This window comes from Porites lutea, chromosome 2 (assembly GCF_958299795.1).
Source record: "Porites lutea chromosome 2, jaPorLute2.1, whole genome shotgun sequence".
Lineage (NCBI taxonomy): Eukaryota > Metazoa > Cnidaria > Anthozoa > Scleractinia > Poritidae > Porites > Porites lutea.
In genome coordinates this window covers 27,155,539-27,174,103 of record NC_133202.1, presented here as the reverse complement: position 1 = coordinate 27,174,103, position 18,565 = coordinate 27,155,539, and the positions used below count along the sequence as shown (strand labels likewise).

At 39.2% G+C, this 18,565-nt stretch overlaps 1 protein-coding gene and 1 long non-coding RNA gene across 5 annotated transcripts; both read right to left on the bottom strand.

Moving 5' to 3' along the window:
* Positions 1–1,293: 1,293 nt before the first annotated feature.
* LOC140926788 (uncharacterized) lies at positions 1,294–2,583 on the bottom strand. 4 transcript variants are annotated; one of them, XR_012164474.1, is made up of 4 exons: positions 2,394–2,583; positions 2,134–2,325; positions 1,616–1,712; positions 1,294–1,501 (listed from the first exon to the last, which is right to left on the bottom strand). It is a non-coding gene; the product is annotated as an uncharacterized lncRNA (long non-coding RNA). The 4 variants fall into 4 exon arrangements; XR_012164473.1 differs by having other exon boundaries at positions 1,294–1,498; XR_012164475.1 differs by lacking the exon at positions 2,134–2,325 and having other exon boundaries at positions 1,294–1,498.
* Positions 2,584–3,861: 1,278 nt separating this feature from the next.
* Positions 3,862–17,281, bottom strand: LOC140928168 (dehydrogenase/reductase SDR family member 1-like). Its single transcript, XM_073377877.1, has 11 exons — positions 17,180–17,281; positions 16,510–16,649; positions 14,289–14,347; positions 12,756–12,902; positions 11,434–11,472; positions 10,589–10,629; positions 9,588–9,720; positions 8,048–8,176; positions 7,465–7,543; positions 6,105–6,185; positions 3,862–5,417 (listed from the first exon to the last, which is right to left on the bottom strand). The coding sequence occupies exons 1-11, from the start codon at positions 17,257–17,259 to the stop codon at positions 5,287–5,289; spliced, it is 1,059 nt and encodes a 352-aa protein (XP_073233978.1). The 5' UTR covers positions 17,260–17,281; the 3' UTR covers positions 3,862–5,286.
* Positions 17,282–18,565: the final 1,284 nt, after the last annotated feature.

Here is an 18,565-nt window from a genome sequence, read left to right as displayed (position 1 = left end):
TAAGCCAAAAGATCATCAGATTATAGGAAGACCCCATGGAGCTACAATCTTGGACAGAATCATGAAAAACAGCAACCCCCCCCCCCCCCCCACAAATCGTGGATGAAACCGCGCAAAAGCCAAAATGCACCATTTTCCCATCCTTGTTTGGAGGGGAGGAGGTATAAATTTCCCATCCATTTCGTACAAACATCGAAGACAATCTGGTGGAATACCGAATACTCAAGACCGCGCGATGTAATTCCTGCCCCAGGCAACTCAGTACTACGGACACTTGTGAAGGCAAAACTACGATGACAAACTAGTGAGGGTCAGCGGGATCTTTAGTAGACCTGGATCAGTAACATCTTTAGTACTGACCAAATTTTAAAATTAAAACGGTAAACTGATCCTTACGGCAGGAAGAGCGACAGAAAAAAAGAGAGAAAGAAAACAAAAATAAAATGGCATTAGAACCCGGTGGTATAAATCAACATGATGAACTCAGTAAGTGACATTTATCTTTTTAGCATCGTATCATTTTCTGTGTACTATGTATTCAAATCTGGCATGTGTAACCTAACGTTCGAACTCTTGCATCTGTATTCATTTTTTGTTCTTTTTTATCCCCCAGTTGAAGGTTTGTGTTGCAGACCGAGATATTGGGCAAATATAATTCATCGTTTCGATGATCAAAACTCCCTAACCTCCAAATACATAGAAAACTGGGCTTTCTTTGAAAGACTTACGCACAGTCAGCGATCGGCGTTATCAGTATCCCCCGGGGCCCCCGGGGGTGTGCCCAACGCAAAGCCCTCGAAAGCCAGCTCTTTTTCGTCCAGTTCAAGGATGCGTTTATAAGCACCTTTCAGCGCCCGCACTTACATTAGAGAAAATATCAGTTTCTCGAGAAGAAACACAGCCTTTTGGGAAGTTTACCCCAGCTGAGCGCCCGGAGAACTCCCTATGACAATAGCGTTTACGGCATCTGGCTCTATGTCTGGTGAGAATCCTCCCCCCCCCTGCCCCACCCCTCTTCTTATCTGAAGATTCCGAACTGCCACTGTAGGCTCCAGGTCCTATATCAGAGCTATACAGAGACACTACACTAATACAATCTGCAGGACCATTTTCTTTTTTAGAAACTTGAGCATATGTCTGCCTGCGCTTGTAATAGTGATCACCAAGTTACAAGAAGTATGACCTGAAGTAAATTAGGGACCTGTCATTTATTAGAGGGGGGGGGGGGGGGTTGGGCTGGTGCAATTTTTTTTTCCCAGGTGAATTTTTTTTATGCCCCCCCCCCCACCCCAATTTCCTGCAGAAAAAAATGTAACCCTCCCCCTTGTATGGCCAAAAATAGTTATGACCCTCCCCACACTAAAAGATATGACAGGGATTATTAAAAGAGATCAACTTTTACCTTGTGATGAAGGGAGGTGCCAATACGACATTCAGGAACAGGTATCTAAGATCACCTCATGCATTGAAGCAATATTGAGCACGAACAATCCTGGTGCTGCTGGAAAATTTTACACGACCGATTATGTTCTTGTCCCAGCTGATTAGTTAATATTGAGGGCGAACATTATGAAGCTCAGTGAGTTTAGATATGGATAGACGCATTAAAGCTCACCTTAACACCCTGTTTCACTCAAAGACTGGTAATTTTATACGAGGAGAAGAGTATTCTAAATCGTTCGATGAAGCTGTTATTACAAGGCTTGATGAAGCTAAAAAAAGAGTAAACAGTGAATTGAAATATCTTAATGAGAAACTTGATCAATGCAAAGACATGTTTCGCAGTGTGTTGCTGTTGAAAAACAAATCAAGAAAAAGACGTATATTTAGGGTTGTTGGGTAGTTCAGGTTGATCATTATGAAAGTTTAAAATGCTTACTGTGCAAGGAACTTATTTGTGAAATAATATATTTTATTTGTTGATTTATTTTTATTTTAAGTGAACAGCAATGTTTGCTAAAAATGGTATGGCCCTCCCGAGGGTGACCCTCCCCTTTTTGGCTACATAAAATTTAATGACCCTTCCCCCAATTGCACCAGCCCTCTAATAAATGACAGGTCCCTTATGTGTTTTTTACTATTGTTAACACTTGGAATCAACTAACCCATAAAATTACAAGATGGTTAACTGACCTTAACTGTATTTGTACCCTCTTTGTAAACGTAACAATCATGTTTGTATTGGGAAGTTCAGTAATAATAATCCAGATGGCCAAAACTTCCATATTTTGGCCATTCTTATTCTGAAGTATCCACCTCATTCTGAGCTATCCAAACAGATACTTTGCTATGAATAAGCTTTACACGGCAGTCGCGGTAGTGGTACTGTAATTAAACAGACATTGTTTGCTCCTTGCACTAAATTCTTACAAAGAACGTGAAAAACAACTAACCTCTATGTAGGCTTTGATCCATATTTTGGAGTAACCATTCTCATCTTAGCCTTCTTCAGTCTTTGTATACTTAGTCTTTCAACACAACAAGGTCGTAAAGAGTCGGAGCGATTTGCCGAAAAATAATTTTATTCAGTTCCAGTCTCCGAGCGGATACCTGATTTTGGAGTATCCATTCTAGTCACGACCCTTAAAATTTTGCATAACCACTGTCTTCGATTTCGCTTGGGACGACTGTAATACCGAGGAGAAATTGGAAACAATAGTTATGCAAAATTTTGCGTTATGGTCTATGTGAAATCATTACAAACTAAATCATTTGGATAATACAATTCTTGAGCTCTGATTGGCTTAGCCATCGTGGTGTATGAGGCATTATACCATCCTCTCCAATTATGGTACCTGTACGCGTCTACTCAAAATTAAAAACAAGCTGAAAATCGGTTGGTTTTACAAATAAAGTCGGGAAGAATTCTCGATATTTTGTGGGCGTTTTTAATAAAACAATTACTCCACTCGAAAATGTTGGATATGAGCCATCTACCGTCTCCTATCCAACGTGCACGCGTGGAATAATTGTTAAATAGCGAATTTCCGAGTAGCCCCAGTCCTCTGTTTCAAAGCGAGGCTAAGTGCGAAGCCATTTTCTCAAGTAAGGTTTGCACTTAGCTTCGTTTTCAAAGTGAGAATTTTGGAACTCGGAAATGGCCTTTTGCTCTCCTAATTCTCCGTCAGAATCAGCCTTGACAAGGCTTGAGGATTTCGAAAGAAATAAATAAGAGACGCAGCGCTCTTTTTATCCGATAAGAACAAACGCAAGCGCGAGGTTAATTAAATAAACTGACGATGGACAAAGTATTTTTGGACGCATCTCGAAGTATCCGCGGATGAATCACTAAATCGAGTTTTTTTGACAGTTTATCAAATGAATAACAGTTTCAGAGGCTGATCTGATGCGGGTTCCGACAATGCCCACTTATAATCAGCATGTGGTTACTCAAGAAAGACGAAATGTTATGATCATATATATGACATTGGTCATATCTAAGAGCGGGGACGGGGCCCGGGCCCGGGCCCGGGACCCTCACCAAATTCTTAGGCCAGACTGAAGCCCGCGGGGCCGAGAAAACTGATTTTCGAAGTCGGAGCCCATAAAACCATAACGAAGAGTTTAAATTCGCCACTTGAAAAACGAGAAGGGAACTGGAGCCGAAAAGCGTACCGCAAATGCTTCTGGGATCGTTACTGGGGACGCGACGGTCAGCTATTGGCCAATTTTTTCCACTGGCCCCAGCAACATTCCCAGAAGTCTTTGCGAAAGTAAATCGACCCAGTTCCTTTCTCGTTTCTTAAGTGGCGAGTCTCCCCAGCCTCCCTTTGAAAAAAAGATGCCTCTACAGAGGAAAGGGCATGCGAAGTGAAGACTCGCTTTAAAGGTGATAATCACGAAGAAAATACAAAACACTCACTAAGTAAATCACGCACGTTTAATTCACAAATCTATATGTCGCTTAATAGCTATCTACAATAAATTTTTTTACTTTTATATTAGCTATCTTAAACTCTCCATATCCAAGAAAATACGTTTATTAAAGTTTTTTCTCATTAATGCTAATATACATTTGATTTCCTGTGTACCAGCGTTCCGCGACGTACAAAACACGATTGACAAATTTTAAACGCAAAGATTATCCATTCCCAATAACTAGCGGCCGAGGAAAAAGGAAAAGCATTCGGTCAAGAGTACTTACTCAAGCGTTGCATCTTATCTGAGGAAATGTTATCCAGTTCCTAAAACCTTCGCCTTTGTGCATTCCAGATGGCGTCAACGGCTGATCTAGGAGAAGGCAGGCCGGGGGACCTCATTACTTTCGAAGCTGCCCCCCCCCATCTTATGATAAGGACTGTATGATCGCGATCGGGCCCCCTAAATTACATAAAGATCTGAATCCGCCAATAAGCGTTGGCTGGAAAAGGCAGTATACACTTTTCAAAACTATATTAAAAATTTTGATAACATATTAAAATATGTTAAAACTAAGAGTAACTTAATGCAATACTTTTCAACATTCCTTTTAGTATTTTAACCTTCACTTCAATGTCGTATTTTTCTTTTAACACCTAATGTAAAGCACCATTGGCCTTTTTTATACTATGGACGCATTATCCGACTGGACGAACTTGGGCAAACATTTGTTGTTCGTCTGGTTATGCGTCTGGACGAACTTTCCTTCGAAATACGTCTTGAACGACGCACTACGAAAGGTAGTTTGTCTGGACGCATAATGCGTGTTGTGCCCGTCTTTATACCAGAGACGCATAACCTAGACGAACTACAAAATGTTTGCCCGAGTTCGTCCAGACGGATAATGCGTCCTTAGAGTAAAAACGGCCATTGAGTAATTATCCATCTACCCAAGCCATTTCCGAGTTCCAAAAACTTTTACTTTCAAAACGAGGCTAAGTGCAAAACCTTTCACGTGAAAATGAGTTTTATTTGCATGAGAATAAAAAGTCATTTTATGTCAGTGGCTTTGCACATAGGCACTTAAGGCAACCCAGAAATTGCCCATATTCAAGTTCACTAGCCTGAATTTCATCCTATTACTTCGAGTCGTTATTACTCCCTCAGTAACGACGTTGTTGAGAGGAGAAAACGACTCAAAGCAATCGGATGAATTTCAGGCTACCAGTTCACCTGCTATTAGAAAAACTACATTTTTGGATTGAAGTTTCTGGATTATTAGGTACAAAAAAGCTTGCGATTCTACAGTGAATTCACCAAAAATCAGGAAATTACGTCTCTAATCAACAATGCCCCTGAACTTAAACAGTGGTCACAAACTTCTTTCATCCACTTACAGGCAGCTGGATATCTCACATATAAATGCCATCAAAACTTATGACTGCTTACTGCCATTAACCAGCCGGGAACATAAACAAACTCAGGGATCATCCACGACACGGAAGGATATTGATATGAGACAAGTTTCTTGACTTGTCGATATGACAATGGCTGGACTCCTAAAAGAATAAATGGATTTTGATTAATGTATGCTAGAGTATCGCAGAGGGACTAACAATTTTTCATGAGCGATCGATCTGGACGGACTCCACTGCCATATTTGCTGTTTACAAACAGAAAAGTGCAATGAAAAAGAGAAAGCGTCGCTTAAAAAGGAAATTCGCGTTCTTTCTATCATCGCGATCATTCCAGCTCCCTCACTTTGTCAAATGCAAGCGACAGTTGAAGCAATCTCTCCTGGAATTGACTCCTTCAGAACCAAATCCAAGTTCAGAAAGAAAAAAAAAAATCGTAATCGCTTGTTCAAGTCCTCTATCAAACGCAAAACTAGGCATTCTCACGTCGCTGTTGGCGCGCTGTGACGGCAAAATTGAACAAAAAAAGTTTTGAACAACAAGTGTAGAGTTGTTGTTTAGCCTATTCAACCTTTTGCTTTCACCACGTTCTCGTTGCCGTTGCTGTCGTGGCATCATAGGGTCTTTTTACATGGCCGGGGGGGGGGGGGGGGGGTTGGGAGTTGGGTGGGGTAACCCGCCTGGCAACATAATGTCTCATTTTAATTTGATCACTTTTACATGATAGTTGGGGTGATCATATGAAAGTTTATAAGGACAGGCAGGTTACCTCACCTATCTGGGGTCCCTCAACTCCAAGTAAACAGGCCCTAAAACTCCCTATTAACTCACCTCCGACGTCTTTGAAGCCGTATTCACGCCCCAACTCAGCTGTTAACAGAATGCGCCCGCTCTTCTTCATGATGTTTGGATCTAATGTTGTGGAAATATCAAAAACTGGTCATCGGAATCAATCATTAAATATGAAAAGGGAATAGAAAACTGGACTAGCATTAAACAGTAGAGTATAGGGTGTGAGCGAGACTGACCACAAGACTGGTGACTAAACTCACTTTGCCGCTGTTTCTACTACACTGGGCTCAAAATTTCCAAGCTACCCCTAAACCCCGTAACATTCGATAAGCGATTGGCTTTCATGGGCTGAAAAAAACATATATATAATTGCATGGTAAAATGAATTTAAAAGAGTAATTCACAACATGGCTACGGCTTTTGGAAACTTTAAACACTGACTTAAATAGCACCATACTGCTAGATCTTAAAAAAAATATCATGAATAAGCAGCCGCTTCTCAGTTTCAAAAAGCCAAGTTTTCAATAATTCCCTAACAAAAAGCTTCGATTAACGTCACAACTGTTAAGCCAGTGAGCAGCTTTCAAATGTTAGGGAGTCGCATGAATTTTTTGTACGAATTTTTTTAGGTCAGTGCATGAATATTTTTTAGTGTTTCTTGGCATGCATGATTTATTTCATGTAATTTTCCCTAACAGAAACGATTGGGGCATGGTGTTTCCCCAGCACGAATAATTTTTCGTACTTTGCCCCCCTCCCTATAAGTTTTTTAATGGTCCATCTGTTAGATATAGCCTGTATTTAGAGCGGCTGTATTGAAGCACAGGTTAGATTAAATGTGTCATGTTAAAAGCGAAAAATTGCCACTGATTGTTGTTCAAAATGGCATTCCGACTGGTCTTTAAAACTCACAGAAATCAGTCACAGAATATATCATATTTGCTTTAAGGTTTTTATGATGTATTGGCTTTTCGAGACTTCCCAGAAGTATTTGATTTTGCAATACAAACTGGAAAGTCTTCAAATCTCGTGGACAGATAAGGCGACAGCGTGGAGGTCTGTGTTTAGTCTCCGACCATAAATAAATAAATATATAAATGAATATTAATAAACAAATACTCCACGAATTAAAGATTGAAGGAGGGTGGCGATATTTCTTTGACCCCTCCAGTCCAAAAGAGTGACTAACCTCAATTTTCTGTTAACACAAAATATCCATACGTCATTAAGAGAAAAGATTTTGACATTTAACACAACAATCACTAAAGAGAAAACGCTTTGATCTTTTAACAGATTCTCTGAACTAATTTTTTTTATGGAAATGTATGGTGATCAGTCTGAAGAATTTCTATGTTGATATCGGGGATTAGAGGGTTTAACAAATCGACTGTAATGATACCTGAAGCCAACCAAGCCACGGCCTTGCCTGAAAATGTTGGATCCTCAGCATCTTTGAAAACTGCAGCTGCCTTGCTGGACTTTAAGGTAACAAAAAAAAACAAGTAGACTAATTTAAAGAAAACAGAACTGAACCGAATATTTCATCGTGCTTGTGTAATCAATAACAAATCATAACGTTCATCTTCAAGAATTTTGGAAAATAAAAATAGTCTTGGTAATATTTCGAGTTACTTCATCCGAAAATACGTGGTAAGTCAATGACGGCAATTCCACTTTAAAATTTACAGAAACTTATAAAAGTTGCCTTTACACAAGCAAGGCGGAAGTTTTACTTGATGAGTATCTGTTCCTAAATCGTGTAAACAGCTATTTTCTATACACCTCAGCTTTCTTCGTTGACAATTGCGGTCGATAAATAGATCAAGAAAAAATTTCGTAAAGCCGTGTAAATAAAATCGAAGTTTTTGTTTTAGCACAGCTAAAAACACTTGCTTACGTATCGTGCCTTAGACCTGATAAAACGCTTCTTTTCGGCAAGGGGGGGGGGGGGGGGGTAGGAAGTATAAATATAAAAAAGTTACAATCTCATCTTGTGGCTGGCTTAAAAAGTCATTGACATGTTCAGTCATCACAGCTCCAGGCCAAAGTGACACGCAGGCAACATTCTGTTTCTTCAGCTCCACAGCCATGTCCGCAGCCATTCGATCATTCTATGTAAGATAACAACGCTTTAATACCTAATATTGATGCATTCAAGGTGACCCTAAAATACGTCCTAATATTTAAATCATAATTCCGAATAACAGGCGTTTAAGCGGCAGACGTCAAGACATATGGCTTGGAAATTGTCGCGAATTTCTTGAAGGGTTCTCAACCGATTGCCGCAAACACAAACTCCCAGGAAAAAAAAGAAAAAAACCCAGCAAACTACATTATGATCTTCTCACGCAATTGTACCAATCAACATGGTGAAATATGTGTAGGCTAAAGTTGTACCATGTTAGCTTTGCCAAAGAGTGTCTTAAACGCATTAATTCAGGACGACCATAGCATTGTTGAACTTTAACTTTAAAAACCTCTAAATTTCTTGTCATTTTCATCAGATTATCTATCCCGCACTCGAGAGCATGAAGTAGTCTATTCCACACTGTTACAAAAGTCACGAAGCACCCGAAGACTACAGCTCACCCACCGTCCTTCCATCCCCTCTATACGACACACCGACAAAAACAATTTCTTGGTGCGTAAGCAAAAAGGCACATAAAAAAATACAGTGGAACCTCCGTTTAGGGACACCGGTATATAACAGACAGTTTTGTTTGTCCCGACAAAAATTAAAGCTCATATATTTTCTCATAACCACACCGATTTATACGGACAACAGACACTTTTCTGTGTCCCGAGTCACAAACTCTCACACATCATCAACCCCGACAAAGGACAGTTCTCTTCTGCGGACTGTCTATAATTTAATGTCTTACCAATGAAAACCCAACAGAAAAGGCAAGTGACCCTTCATAAGGCCTGCCTAACATTCAGTCCGCCTGCCGGCTGAGTCTCGCAAACAAAAAGCGTCAATACAAAGTAAAGTCATGGATTCCATTTCGTGTTTCAAGAACAATACTTAAACGGTTATTTTAGTCTGAGACAATGACATAGGATTGAAAGATTTCTTTACGATGAACTTGTTGCAGTTACTGTTAAGTAATTAAACAACGCTTTCTCGTTAAAATGTCTGCTCAATTCTTTGCATCGACAAAATATGTGCTCTTGACGTTTTTTTCTGAGAGCTCGCTTAATATGGACACCCGGGCCGAGTTGTTCAAAGCTGGGTTAAGATAACCAAGGTTTATGCGAGATTTGAATACAGATTTGAAAGCTTTAAAAGCAAATCAGTTTTAATTCTTTTTGTCTACAAGTTGATGATTGGAAGCTCTAAAAATAACAGTGAAAATTATCCGAGAAAATGCCTTTGAACACAAGAAAAAGAAACCCGGGTTAAATTTAACCCCGGATTAAGGGCTAATCGGCCTTCGAACAACTGCGCCTCGGATTTTAAGGACACTATGGCAGGTCCCTTTGGTGTTAGTATTGACCGGGTCCCACTGTAGTGTGTCTTACCGCAGCTTTTCCTACACCATATGAAACGTTGAAGAGATATCTCAATCCTCCGAACGACGAAACGTTAACGATAAGTCCTTGCTTTGCTGGAACCATCATCTTGGCTGCATGCCACGCGGCAATGTAATTAGACCTGGAGGGAGAAAAGGGACACAACGGATAGGGCGATTTTCGCATGACCTTGAAAAATGGTTTTGGTAAGTGTTCGTTATTTGTTTTATCAGCCAATGGATGAAAAGATCAAAACATGGACTCTTCGTTTTCCCGCCAGAGAAAATTCTAATATGGAGAAGACATCGTTCGATTGGCCAATCACGTTGCAGTATGACGTCAAAGTGAAGTATCGATTGATTTCTAGAAAGTTCTAGGGCATGAAATTTTTTCACCCGAGAGTTCGCTTAACCAATCAAAAGCCACGCGCGTTTGTATCCGGTCGATTAACCAATCAGATCGCTCTATTTCCTTTCGTTTGTTGTTTCTGTTTTGTTCGCGTGTTTTCATCTCAAGGTCAAACAAAAATCGCGCTACCATTTCTTTACATCTTTTTATAAAATAACTAAGACAGTACGCGCGTTCTGATTGGTTAAAAATCTATGGTTTATTGCGCCGGTAGCGTGATAACTCACTTGGGATGTTGGGAAAGGAGGATACAGTGGAACCTCGATATAACGAATCTCTATATAAAGAAGTCCTGCTTAAGTTTCGGTATCAGTGGGGCACAAGTCATTTCGGAGGAATTAACCATTTTGAGCAAGTTTTCACACAAGGCTGGGTCCGAGTTGAAGTGTCAAAGTGCGTCATAGGACTGTTTTGGCGGACGAATTTTGACCCAGGTTCCTCTGCAATCTCGCAAATAAAAAACAATCCCGTGGTGCAATTCAATTAAGTCTCACGTGAAACCACAAGTGGCCACTGAATTCAGAGAGTCAAGAAAGTATTGAAACGTGTAACTAAAACAATCCTTGCAACAGACTATTCCTTAAACATATGAATGTGCTTACCTGAGCCCCACATTATTCAATTGATCCCACATGCTGGCAGGCTAAAGAAAAGACGAAAACTGTGAACAAAGGAGGGAAGGAAAGAAGGAGGGAAGAGAAAGAAAGAGAGGAAAATAAAAGAGGCTTGGAAGACAGAAGCACGTTGGGTGCAACCACAGATTCTTAAAGGGGCCATGTCATGCTATTTGCTATAATTTAAAAACGTTTTTTGGACCAATTGAATTCCAAATATGGAGCGTTTTCACTCACGTGGCCAGCATCTATGCAAATTTATTGGAACAAAAGAGTGTTTACATAAGAAAAGAGTTCAATTCCCACAGGATTGCTTTGGGACACCAACATGGCCGCCGTGACGTCATCTGAAAACACTCTATGCTCTAAACACTTCAAACAACATGACATGATTCGGAAGATGAAAATTTCTTGCGACTGGACCGATTGCGTTTTGGCAATTTCTTTTAACATTTAGACCAAAGATTTCGCCTAGTGTTCTCTGTTATGTCTTAACCTAGGTCTTTCTGCATAAGTGTACGAGTTATGCGGCAATGGATGACATTTACGGAGATGCATGTGAAATGGTCAGTTAAGTTCCAGGTCGATCATCAGAAGTTTCAGCGCTTCTAACTAGAAAGAAAGTTGCACATGTTTTCACGTTTAACTGAAGCCAGTGACGGTTGCAAAACTATCGTTTAGGGTTTGTTTAACTGGCAAGACTATGAACTTAAGACGTATTCCATATTTCAGTTGGAAGTTGATTAAATGTTCGACCTCCAAGAGAAATATAGATTAATATTTGGTGAAAGCAGAATTATTCAAAACTGCCACTTATCAAAATAAATCCTTACCTGTTCATAAAATGGTTTTCCAGCATTATCAAAAATCGCCTAAGCATAACACAAAAATAACTGTCAGTAACATGTTCCCTATCAGCATACTGATGCCAGAGACTTTTCAAGTGCGGGTTCCGGTTTCAGTGCCGCGAAAATGAAAAAAAGGCTTACAGGCCCAGAACAACCCCCCACCTCTCCCTTAAAAAAAATGTCGTCTTGTTTCCATTGCAGAGACCTCATTCACCCAAAAAGGTCACATGTGAATTAAGTTTGCTGTTACTTTCTCCTCCTAGCCTGCGAGCAAGCTCTCCTGGGGTTCCCGGGGGTACGGGGGTGGGAGAGCGAAAAGAGGAGGAGAGTTTGCACTCGCATCTCATAAAATTGAATATCTGCGTCCCAGAATGGGATGCGAAATGCTGATTGGCTGATTTTTAATCAGGCAATGATGTTATATATGTTCCCGTGGGAGAGCTTGCTTACAGGCTAAGAGGCGAGACACCTTTATTGGCTTGAAACCTTTCAAACCTCTCTCCTTTTTTGCCCCACCGCCAGATCGCCCCAGGAGAACTTGCTCGCAGGCTATTCTCCTCCTTGTTTTGAGAGGTTTTTCTCTGAGTGGGTATCTACTTTGCAATGTTACCAGTAAATCAGAATGGTAGATAAAGAAACACATTGCAGGGTTCTTAGGGTTCAGTCATGGAAAACCTGGAAAGTCATAAAATTTAAGAACTTCATCTTTTTTCCAGGCCTGGAAAAGTCATGGAATTTAATTGTTGGTTCTGGAAAGTCATGGAAAATAAAAGTTATGTTTGGTGAATTAATTACTGTAGAATGTCAAAGCAACGACAGTGTAAGATTGAGATGAGTAACTAAACAGCACGCATGTTTGGTGGACATCCAACATTTTTCATCAGAGATAGTAGAGCGAGTGAAATGCGAGCGCGTGTGAAAATCACTCCACGCGAGAAAAGGCGTTCTCTCCCCGCCGCGTGTCGCCTTTTCTCACGTGGGATGATTTTCACGCACGCTCGCGCTTCGCTCGCCCTACTATCCCTGAGGAAAAATGGGGGACAACCCGTAGTCTAGGTGGACACGACAGTTTGTATCTGTTGAATTGAGTAAGGTCAAAAAATACCCCAAAACAAGGAAAGTCTTGAAAATATGTTAAAATGAGAGCTAAAGTTAAGGTCATGGAAAAGTCATGGGAAGTCATGGAATTTGAAGAGCTAAAAAGAGTACGAACCCTGAAATATTATGGATGTGCTACCAGTTCAAATGGTACATGTATTTATTTATTTATTAATTTATCATTTATTTGTTAATTTAAAAGTCTACACCTTCACTCCACTGAAGGCATTGTTGACAAGGATATCCAATCGTCCATTTTGTTCTTTGTTGACTTTATCAAACAACTTTTGGACTTCTTCATCATTTCCATGGTCACACTTAACTGGTATACACTGTCCAGCACTCTCTTGTCCTATCTAAAAAAATTAATCACTGGTTGATAAGAATTCTTGCAGGATGAACATAAAATTGACTTCCAAGAAAATATAACAAAAGAAAAGTAATCAGTTGTATAAATCAGTCCACCTACAGTTGTTTTCCTGTGAGCCACTATATTTCAGCGAAAGGTTTAACTGCAAATTTCAACATTGAATGTTGCTCATTGATTTAAATTGTACTGTTTCTTTACTATTCTAAAAGTGCCCATAGAAAAGTGATGACTGGACAGCTCACATTTTATACCAAAGATTGTCCTTTTGAAGCTTAAGTTTTTAACTGAATAGTCAACATGATATATATGTTGTAGTTAATTTTTTATCTCAGGTAATTTTTATTTTTCCTTTGTTTCAACTTCGTTAGCATACATTATCATACCCAAAAACAAAAGAAAAACAAAAATTACCTGAGATAAAAAATTAACTACAACATATACTTTATGCCCAACAATACCTCTCCATGGGTAATTCGGACAAAAACTGAGTCGCAAGTATCGCTATTGATCGATTGCTTTCGGATATTTTAAAAAGAGAAGATGACTATATTGAGACGCCCTTAATAGCTGAAAAAGTTCGATTAATAGTTTAGTGATTTCTGTATTAAAGTATTTGTTTGTTTGCTTGTTCAGATTTAATGTAATTAAAATAAAACTGTGATAAAATATTATTTATTGTAACTTAAAATTGTAGTTTTCCTTCCTTTTCCTTTCCTTTCTTTTCCTTTCAATTTATTTTTCTTTTAACTGGTCCGCCTAGATTAGCAATTGCTATTTTGTGGGCCAGTCTATTGTAACCAATAGTCTTATGAAATAAAGTTGAAGTTGAAGTTGAAGTTGAAGTTGAAGTTGATCAAACAAGGATTCTAAGATGTTGTTCTTTGAGATTAAAACTATGACCACATTTGCATTCTGACAAAATTTGACAACATATTATAACAGTTGTGCGATGAAAGCAGAGAAATCTGCCAAAAAGTGTGCTACAGGAGGTTACGTTCAGAGTTTTTGTTACGCTGATTAAACCTGTTACAGTTTCCTTTGTCATTGTCATGGTTTCTCATTTTTGAGATCGCTAGTCCTTAGCGTTACCATGCAATTTAACCATTCTTCATACGCGACAATTTTGTTGAAAAAAACTGACAATTTGATGGAAAATGTTTGACAAAAATAACATCCACAGGTATACCCATAGAAAGGCTCACTCTTCTGGTTTGTCCAACTACACGTAAGGTGACCTGAACAAATCCCTTCTGAGCAGCCCCTCTTTGCAGCCTTGCTTAGTAACTTCAACATTAAAATTAAGGACAGAGATTCTGGTATTGAGCGAGTATGAAAAGACAATTGCAAAAGCTACAGAATGTTATCTGAATACCTCCTCAGCTGTTTGCCGCAGTGACCCAGGCTTACCCTCGGTAGCTTCAAGAGTCCTTCCTACCAAAAAAAATAGTACTTTTACAAACTACATGTTCATGCATATGTGGGGCAGATCTAGGATTTATTTTTTAGGGGGCCCCAAAAATGTCTGCTGAAAGTGGGAATATCTAGGGGGCCTGTCTTAGCCCTTGGAAATAGTCTTTTAATCGCTAGAAAGTCATTAAATCAATAGCTAATTTTTGTGTAGTTAATTTTCCCTAGGTTTTAACCCATTTGCCCCTGAACCGCCCGTAACCGCCCGTGCAGATCCACGTCCTTTCAACCCTTTGTGACGTCATCAGTTTTAAAGATCAAAGACAACTTTGTCCACTAACTTGTGCAGAGTGAAGAGATCTTTCAAACCATACCCTAATGAGCACAATTCAGTCAAGGACACCAGAGAAAGAAGCAAAAAACCATGTGACATTGACCTGAAAATCTCCATGAAAATCTTGTTCCATTGCCCACCTACCGTTCCTTTCACCTAATCCTAAGATCCTAAAAGCTTTCCTCCCAAAATGAAGCCTTCTAAATGCCCAGAAGAGAAAAAGAAAAAGGAGGCAAGAAAAGCGAAAAAAGAGGGGAGGAGCGAAAGCGAAAAGTAAAAGTCAAGACTGCTGTGTCACTTTTAAACCCAAAAACTATCTCGAAATTTTGCTTTCTGCGCATGCCCGAACTTCGCAAGCTGATATTTTGTATCTGGATCAGAAGGCCGCGAAGTGTACGACCTGTAAATCGGTTTGTGGTAGGTTTTAGCTCTTTATAGCACGACAGTGATCAGAAAACCACTCGACAAGCTTCAAAACGTGTTTTTTGGCAAAATCTCCAGGAGCGAATGGGTTAAGGGTTGTCCAATACTCCAACAAATTTATGCGTGGCATTGTAATGTATTGTCTTCACAAATTTTAATACTGTACAAAAGCATAACAATAAAGAATGAAGCAAGAAATGAAAAATTTAACAAAGCCAAGCATAAATTTGTCAGAGTATTGGACAAGTATATATGTTGTTTTTTTTTAATCTACTTAAATTTATAAGTCAATTCACAGTTTCAGCTTAGTGAAACTTTAACCAACTCCCCACCCCCTTAAAATAACCTTAAATCCACCCTACAGTAGCAAAATGTGGGCAGAGCTAAAAAAATAAAGAAATATGACTACAAATGGAAGTCGCTAATAAAAAATAACTTTTCGCTAGCTAGGACAAAGTCTAGTCATTATATGGCTGGTATAACTTCACAAACATTAACAATATGGCAATTGACCAGCTTTCTTGGTGGGAAGGGGGGGGGGGGGAGTCAGTAACATTAAACCTGACATCTCTGTATTTTGGTGCTACTTGTTTTTGTGAACAGGGGGGTACTCCCAGACTTTTCATTTTTTTTCCGACCTCTAAAGTATTCACTTGTTCCAATGCAATCAATGCTTTCAAGCAATAGAATTTCATGGACCCAGGGGAGCAAGGGTGGCGCAGTGGTGAGAGCGCTTGCCTCCCACCAATGTGGCCCGGGTTCGTATCCTGGCGTCGACGCCATATGTGGGTTGAGTTTGTTGTTGGTTCTCTCCCTTGCTCCGAGAGGTTTTTCTCCGGGTACTCCGGTTTTCCCCTCTCCTTCAAAACCAACACTTTCAAATTCCAATTCGATCTGGAACGCACGGACACGTTTCAACGAGTTCTTATGAACTCCTTAGTGATCCGTGGGTAAACAAATTACAATTTACAATTTACAATTATTTTTTTTTTACCCACCCATTCTGGAAAATTTTGACATCTTTCCCATTAATCTCTCCTAAGCTTTCTTCACAAAACATGCATGGTACTCCGAGTAATATGTTGTCGGACACATCACGATTCTAATCCCCAGTTTCCACAGTCTCTGCTAGGAACACCTGGGACCATGATCCCTCTTATTTGGCAAGCACACACAAAAAACAAAAAAAAAGAAATGCTTGCATTTTTAGAGTCTTGCTGCTAAGCAAGCTCGACTAATTAAAATAATGTCTCTTTAGAAAGGCAGGTCAAGTCTGAAACAGGGTAGGAGAAATCACATATTATGTTTTGATAAATATATTACAATGATAGGGTAAGGGATTCAGGAAACAATGCCACAATGGCCCTGCAAAGATGTTTTGGGAGTACTTATCAAACCATTAGACAATTTCCTGAAAAGTCAAACTGACCTGTAATATACACAGTGGCTCCTGCCTTAGCCAATATCAAGGCAATACCTTTACCAATACCCCGAGATGCTCCTGTCACAATGCACACTTTTCCGGACAATGAGGGGAGTTCTGATTTCATGGTGCAACTTGGTGATCTACTGCATAACAATCATGGAAGATTATTACATGTTTTAAACATAGTAAGCTGTTTACCCTGAATGCCACACGATTTAAGTTACTTGGAAACATTGCAAAAGCTTTTTTAATAGATTTTTAATATTATTTTTAGGGTTATGAAAACTTATGTTGGATTGCATAAATATTTTATGCAACATTTACCTCAAGGAAGGTTTTGGTCTGATCCATCACTAGCCTACTAGCCTACTTCACCACTGACCCCACTGGAATAATCCAGTTTTACCTCCGACTTTCCTTTTGTAATTTCTTTCTTTAAGACTTTCGTCATTCCCATAATTTGTAGTGGTATACCCCATGGGGTGGGTACATTTTTTCTAACCCACACATTAACGACCCTTTGATGACTCTTAGATGACATTTTTATTTTTTTAATAAACAAAATTATGCGTTAGGCAAGTGTTTTTTTTATTTTTAATATTACTGCATGATCAGGGACATTATATAAGATTTTGAAGGTGTAAGTTACATGGCAAGAAATTAGTTAGAGCACCTAATTTGGCTCTCCAATCTAGGGGGATCTCGGGGCTGCTCCCCCACAGAGTTGTTAAATATGGGTCTTGGATATGCCATTTCCTGTATCTTCCGCAGGACAGTTTCTGTAAATAAATAAGAAGGAAAATGCAGCAGTTAATTGTTTATTTTACCCATCTCTAGTGTTATGGAATAATAAAAATAATGATAAATGAAATACCAACACAAAGGCGCCAATAAAATGAGAAAAATTTATCAGTCATTCCAATTTAATACGATAAAATTGTGATCAGGAATTTAATGAAAAAGCATTTTCTTCCAAAATTCAGCTGTATTACGCACAAGCGTATGTGCATAGGTCAGCACTAAAACACAGAATCCGGAATCCAGAAATGGAATCATGGAAATAGAAACAGAAATGGAAAAGGAAACAGAATACAGAATATGTAAAAGAAGGTTCCAAGCTACTGTTTTGAAAAAAATTATATAAGCAATAACAATATATTAATAAAAACATAAGTTATCTGGGCAGATCAGAGAATACTGCTGTATGACTAGAGGAGTTGAAAAGACCCTTCATACCACTTCCAGCAATGAAAACAAACCCCCAAGGGACAGCAAAGCGAGAAGAAAAACTATAGCTGAGACATCACCGACAATTAGTTTTTTTTTAGAGAGAGGTAAGTTATATCAAGACAGACTTGACATTAAACCTACAGTGGCATCGTTTATATCACTGAATGGTGTCATCATTTTTTCAAGGTGTCTTTTCTGGGTTGTCTTCAACAGTCTTCAATAAATTATTTTACTATCCAATATAACCTACTCAAGAGAACCATGGCTCAGTGGAGTACAAAGAGAAGAGAAGAACTGCACCTGCATTTGCTTGATTCCTTAACTGATTACATCAAAATAATGTTTATGTTTAATAAGCCTCTTCAACGTAAAATATGGACTTCAACGTAAAGGCAATTACACCAGTATTACATCAGCATTCAGCTTGTCGAAAAAGTTAAAGTTTTTGTTAAATGCCAGAAACTGTCGTCACATCACGGGTCAGTTACATGTTGAGTATTTTTGGGGACAATCACGTGGTGTGGTCAGAGGACTACTAATACTGCTCTTGAAATTTGTCCTCAATACATGCTAAAAAGGTAATGTTTAACTGTAATATTTTAACCTGTAAACTAGTGACTTAAAATTACTTGTTTTTGGTCTGAAATAGGGTCAGGATTTGGAGAAACGAGCGGCACAAGCTGACTCCCACCAAGAATTCCCAGGAGTACAACCCCCCTCCCCCCTTTGGGGATTCCATTCCTGGATTGCATGTGTTAGTGTAGCCTGCAAGCAAGCACAGGCTAGTTTTAGTGGAGATGCTAAGGTCCTGCTGATGAATGATTCTAAT

Coding starts and splice junctions, on each gene's coding strand:
- LOC140928168 (XM_073377877.1), bottom strand. CDS start 17,259: ATGGCATATCCAAGACCCATATTTAACAACTCTGTGGGGGAGCAGCCC. Junction 11,473..12,755: donor ATGCCTTCAGTGGAGTGAAG/GTGTAGACTTTT, acceptor TGTTATGCTTAG/GCGATTTTTGATAATGCTGG. Junction 7,544..8,047: donor GCCAGCCACAAGATGAGATT/GTAACTTTTTTA, acceptor GTTACCTTAAAG/TCCAGCAAGGCAGCTGCAGT.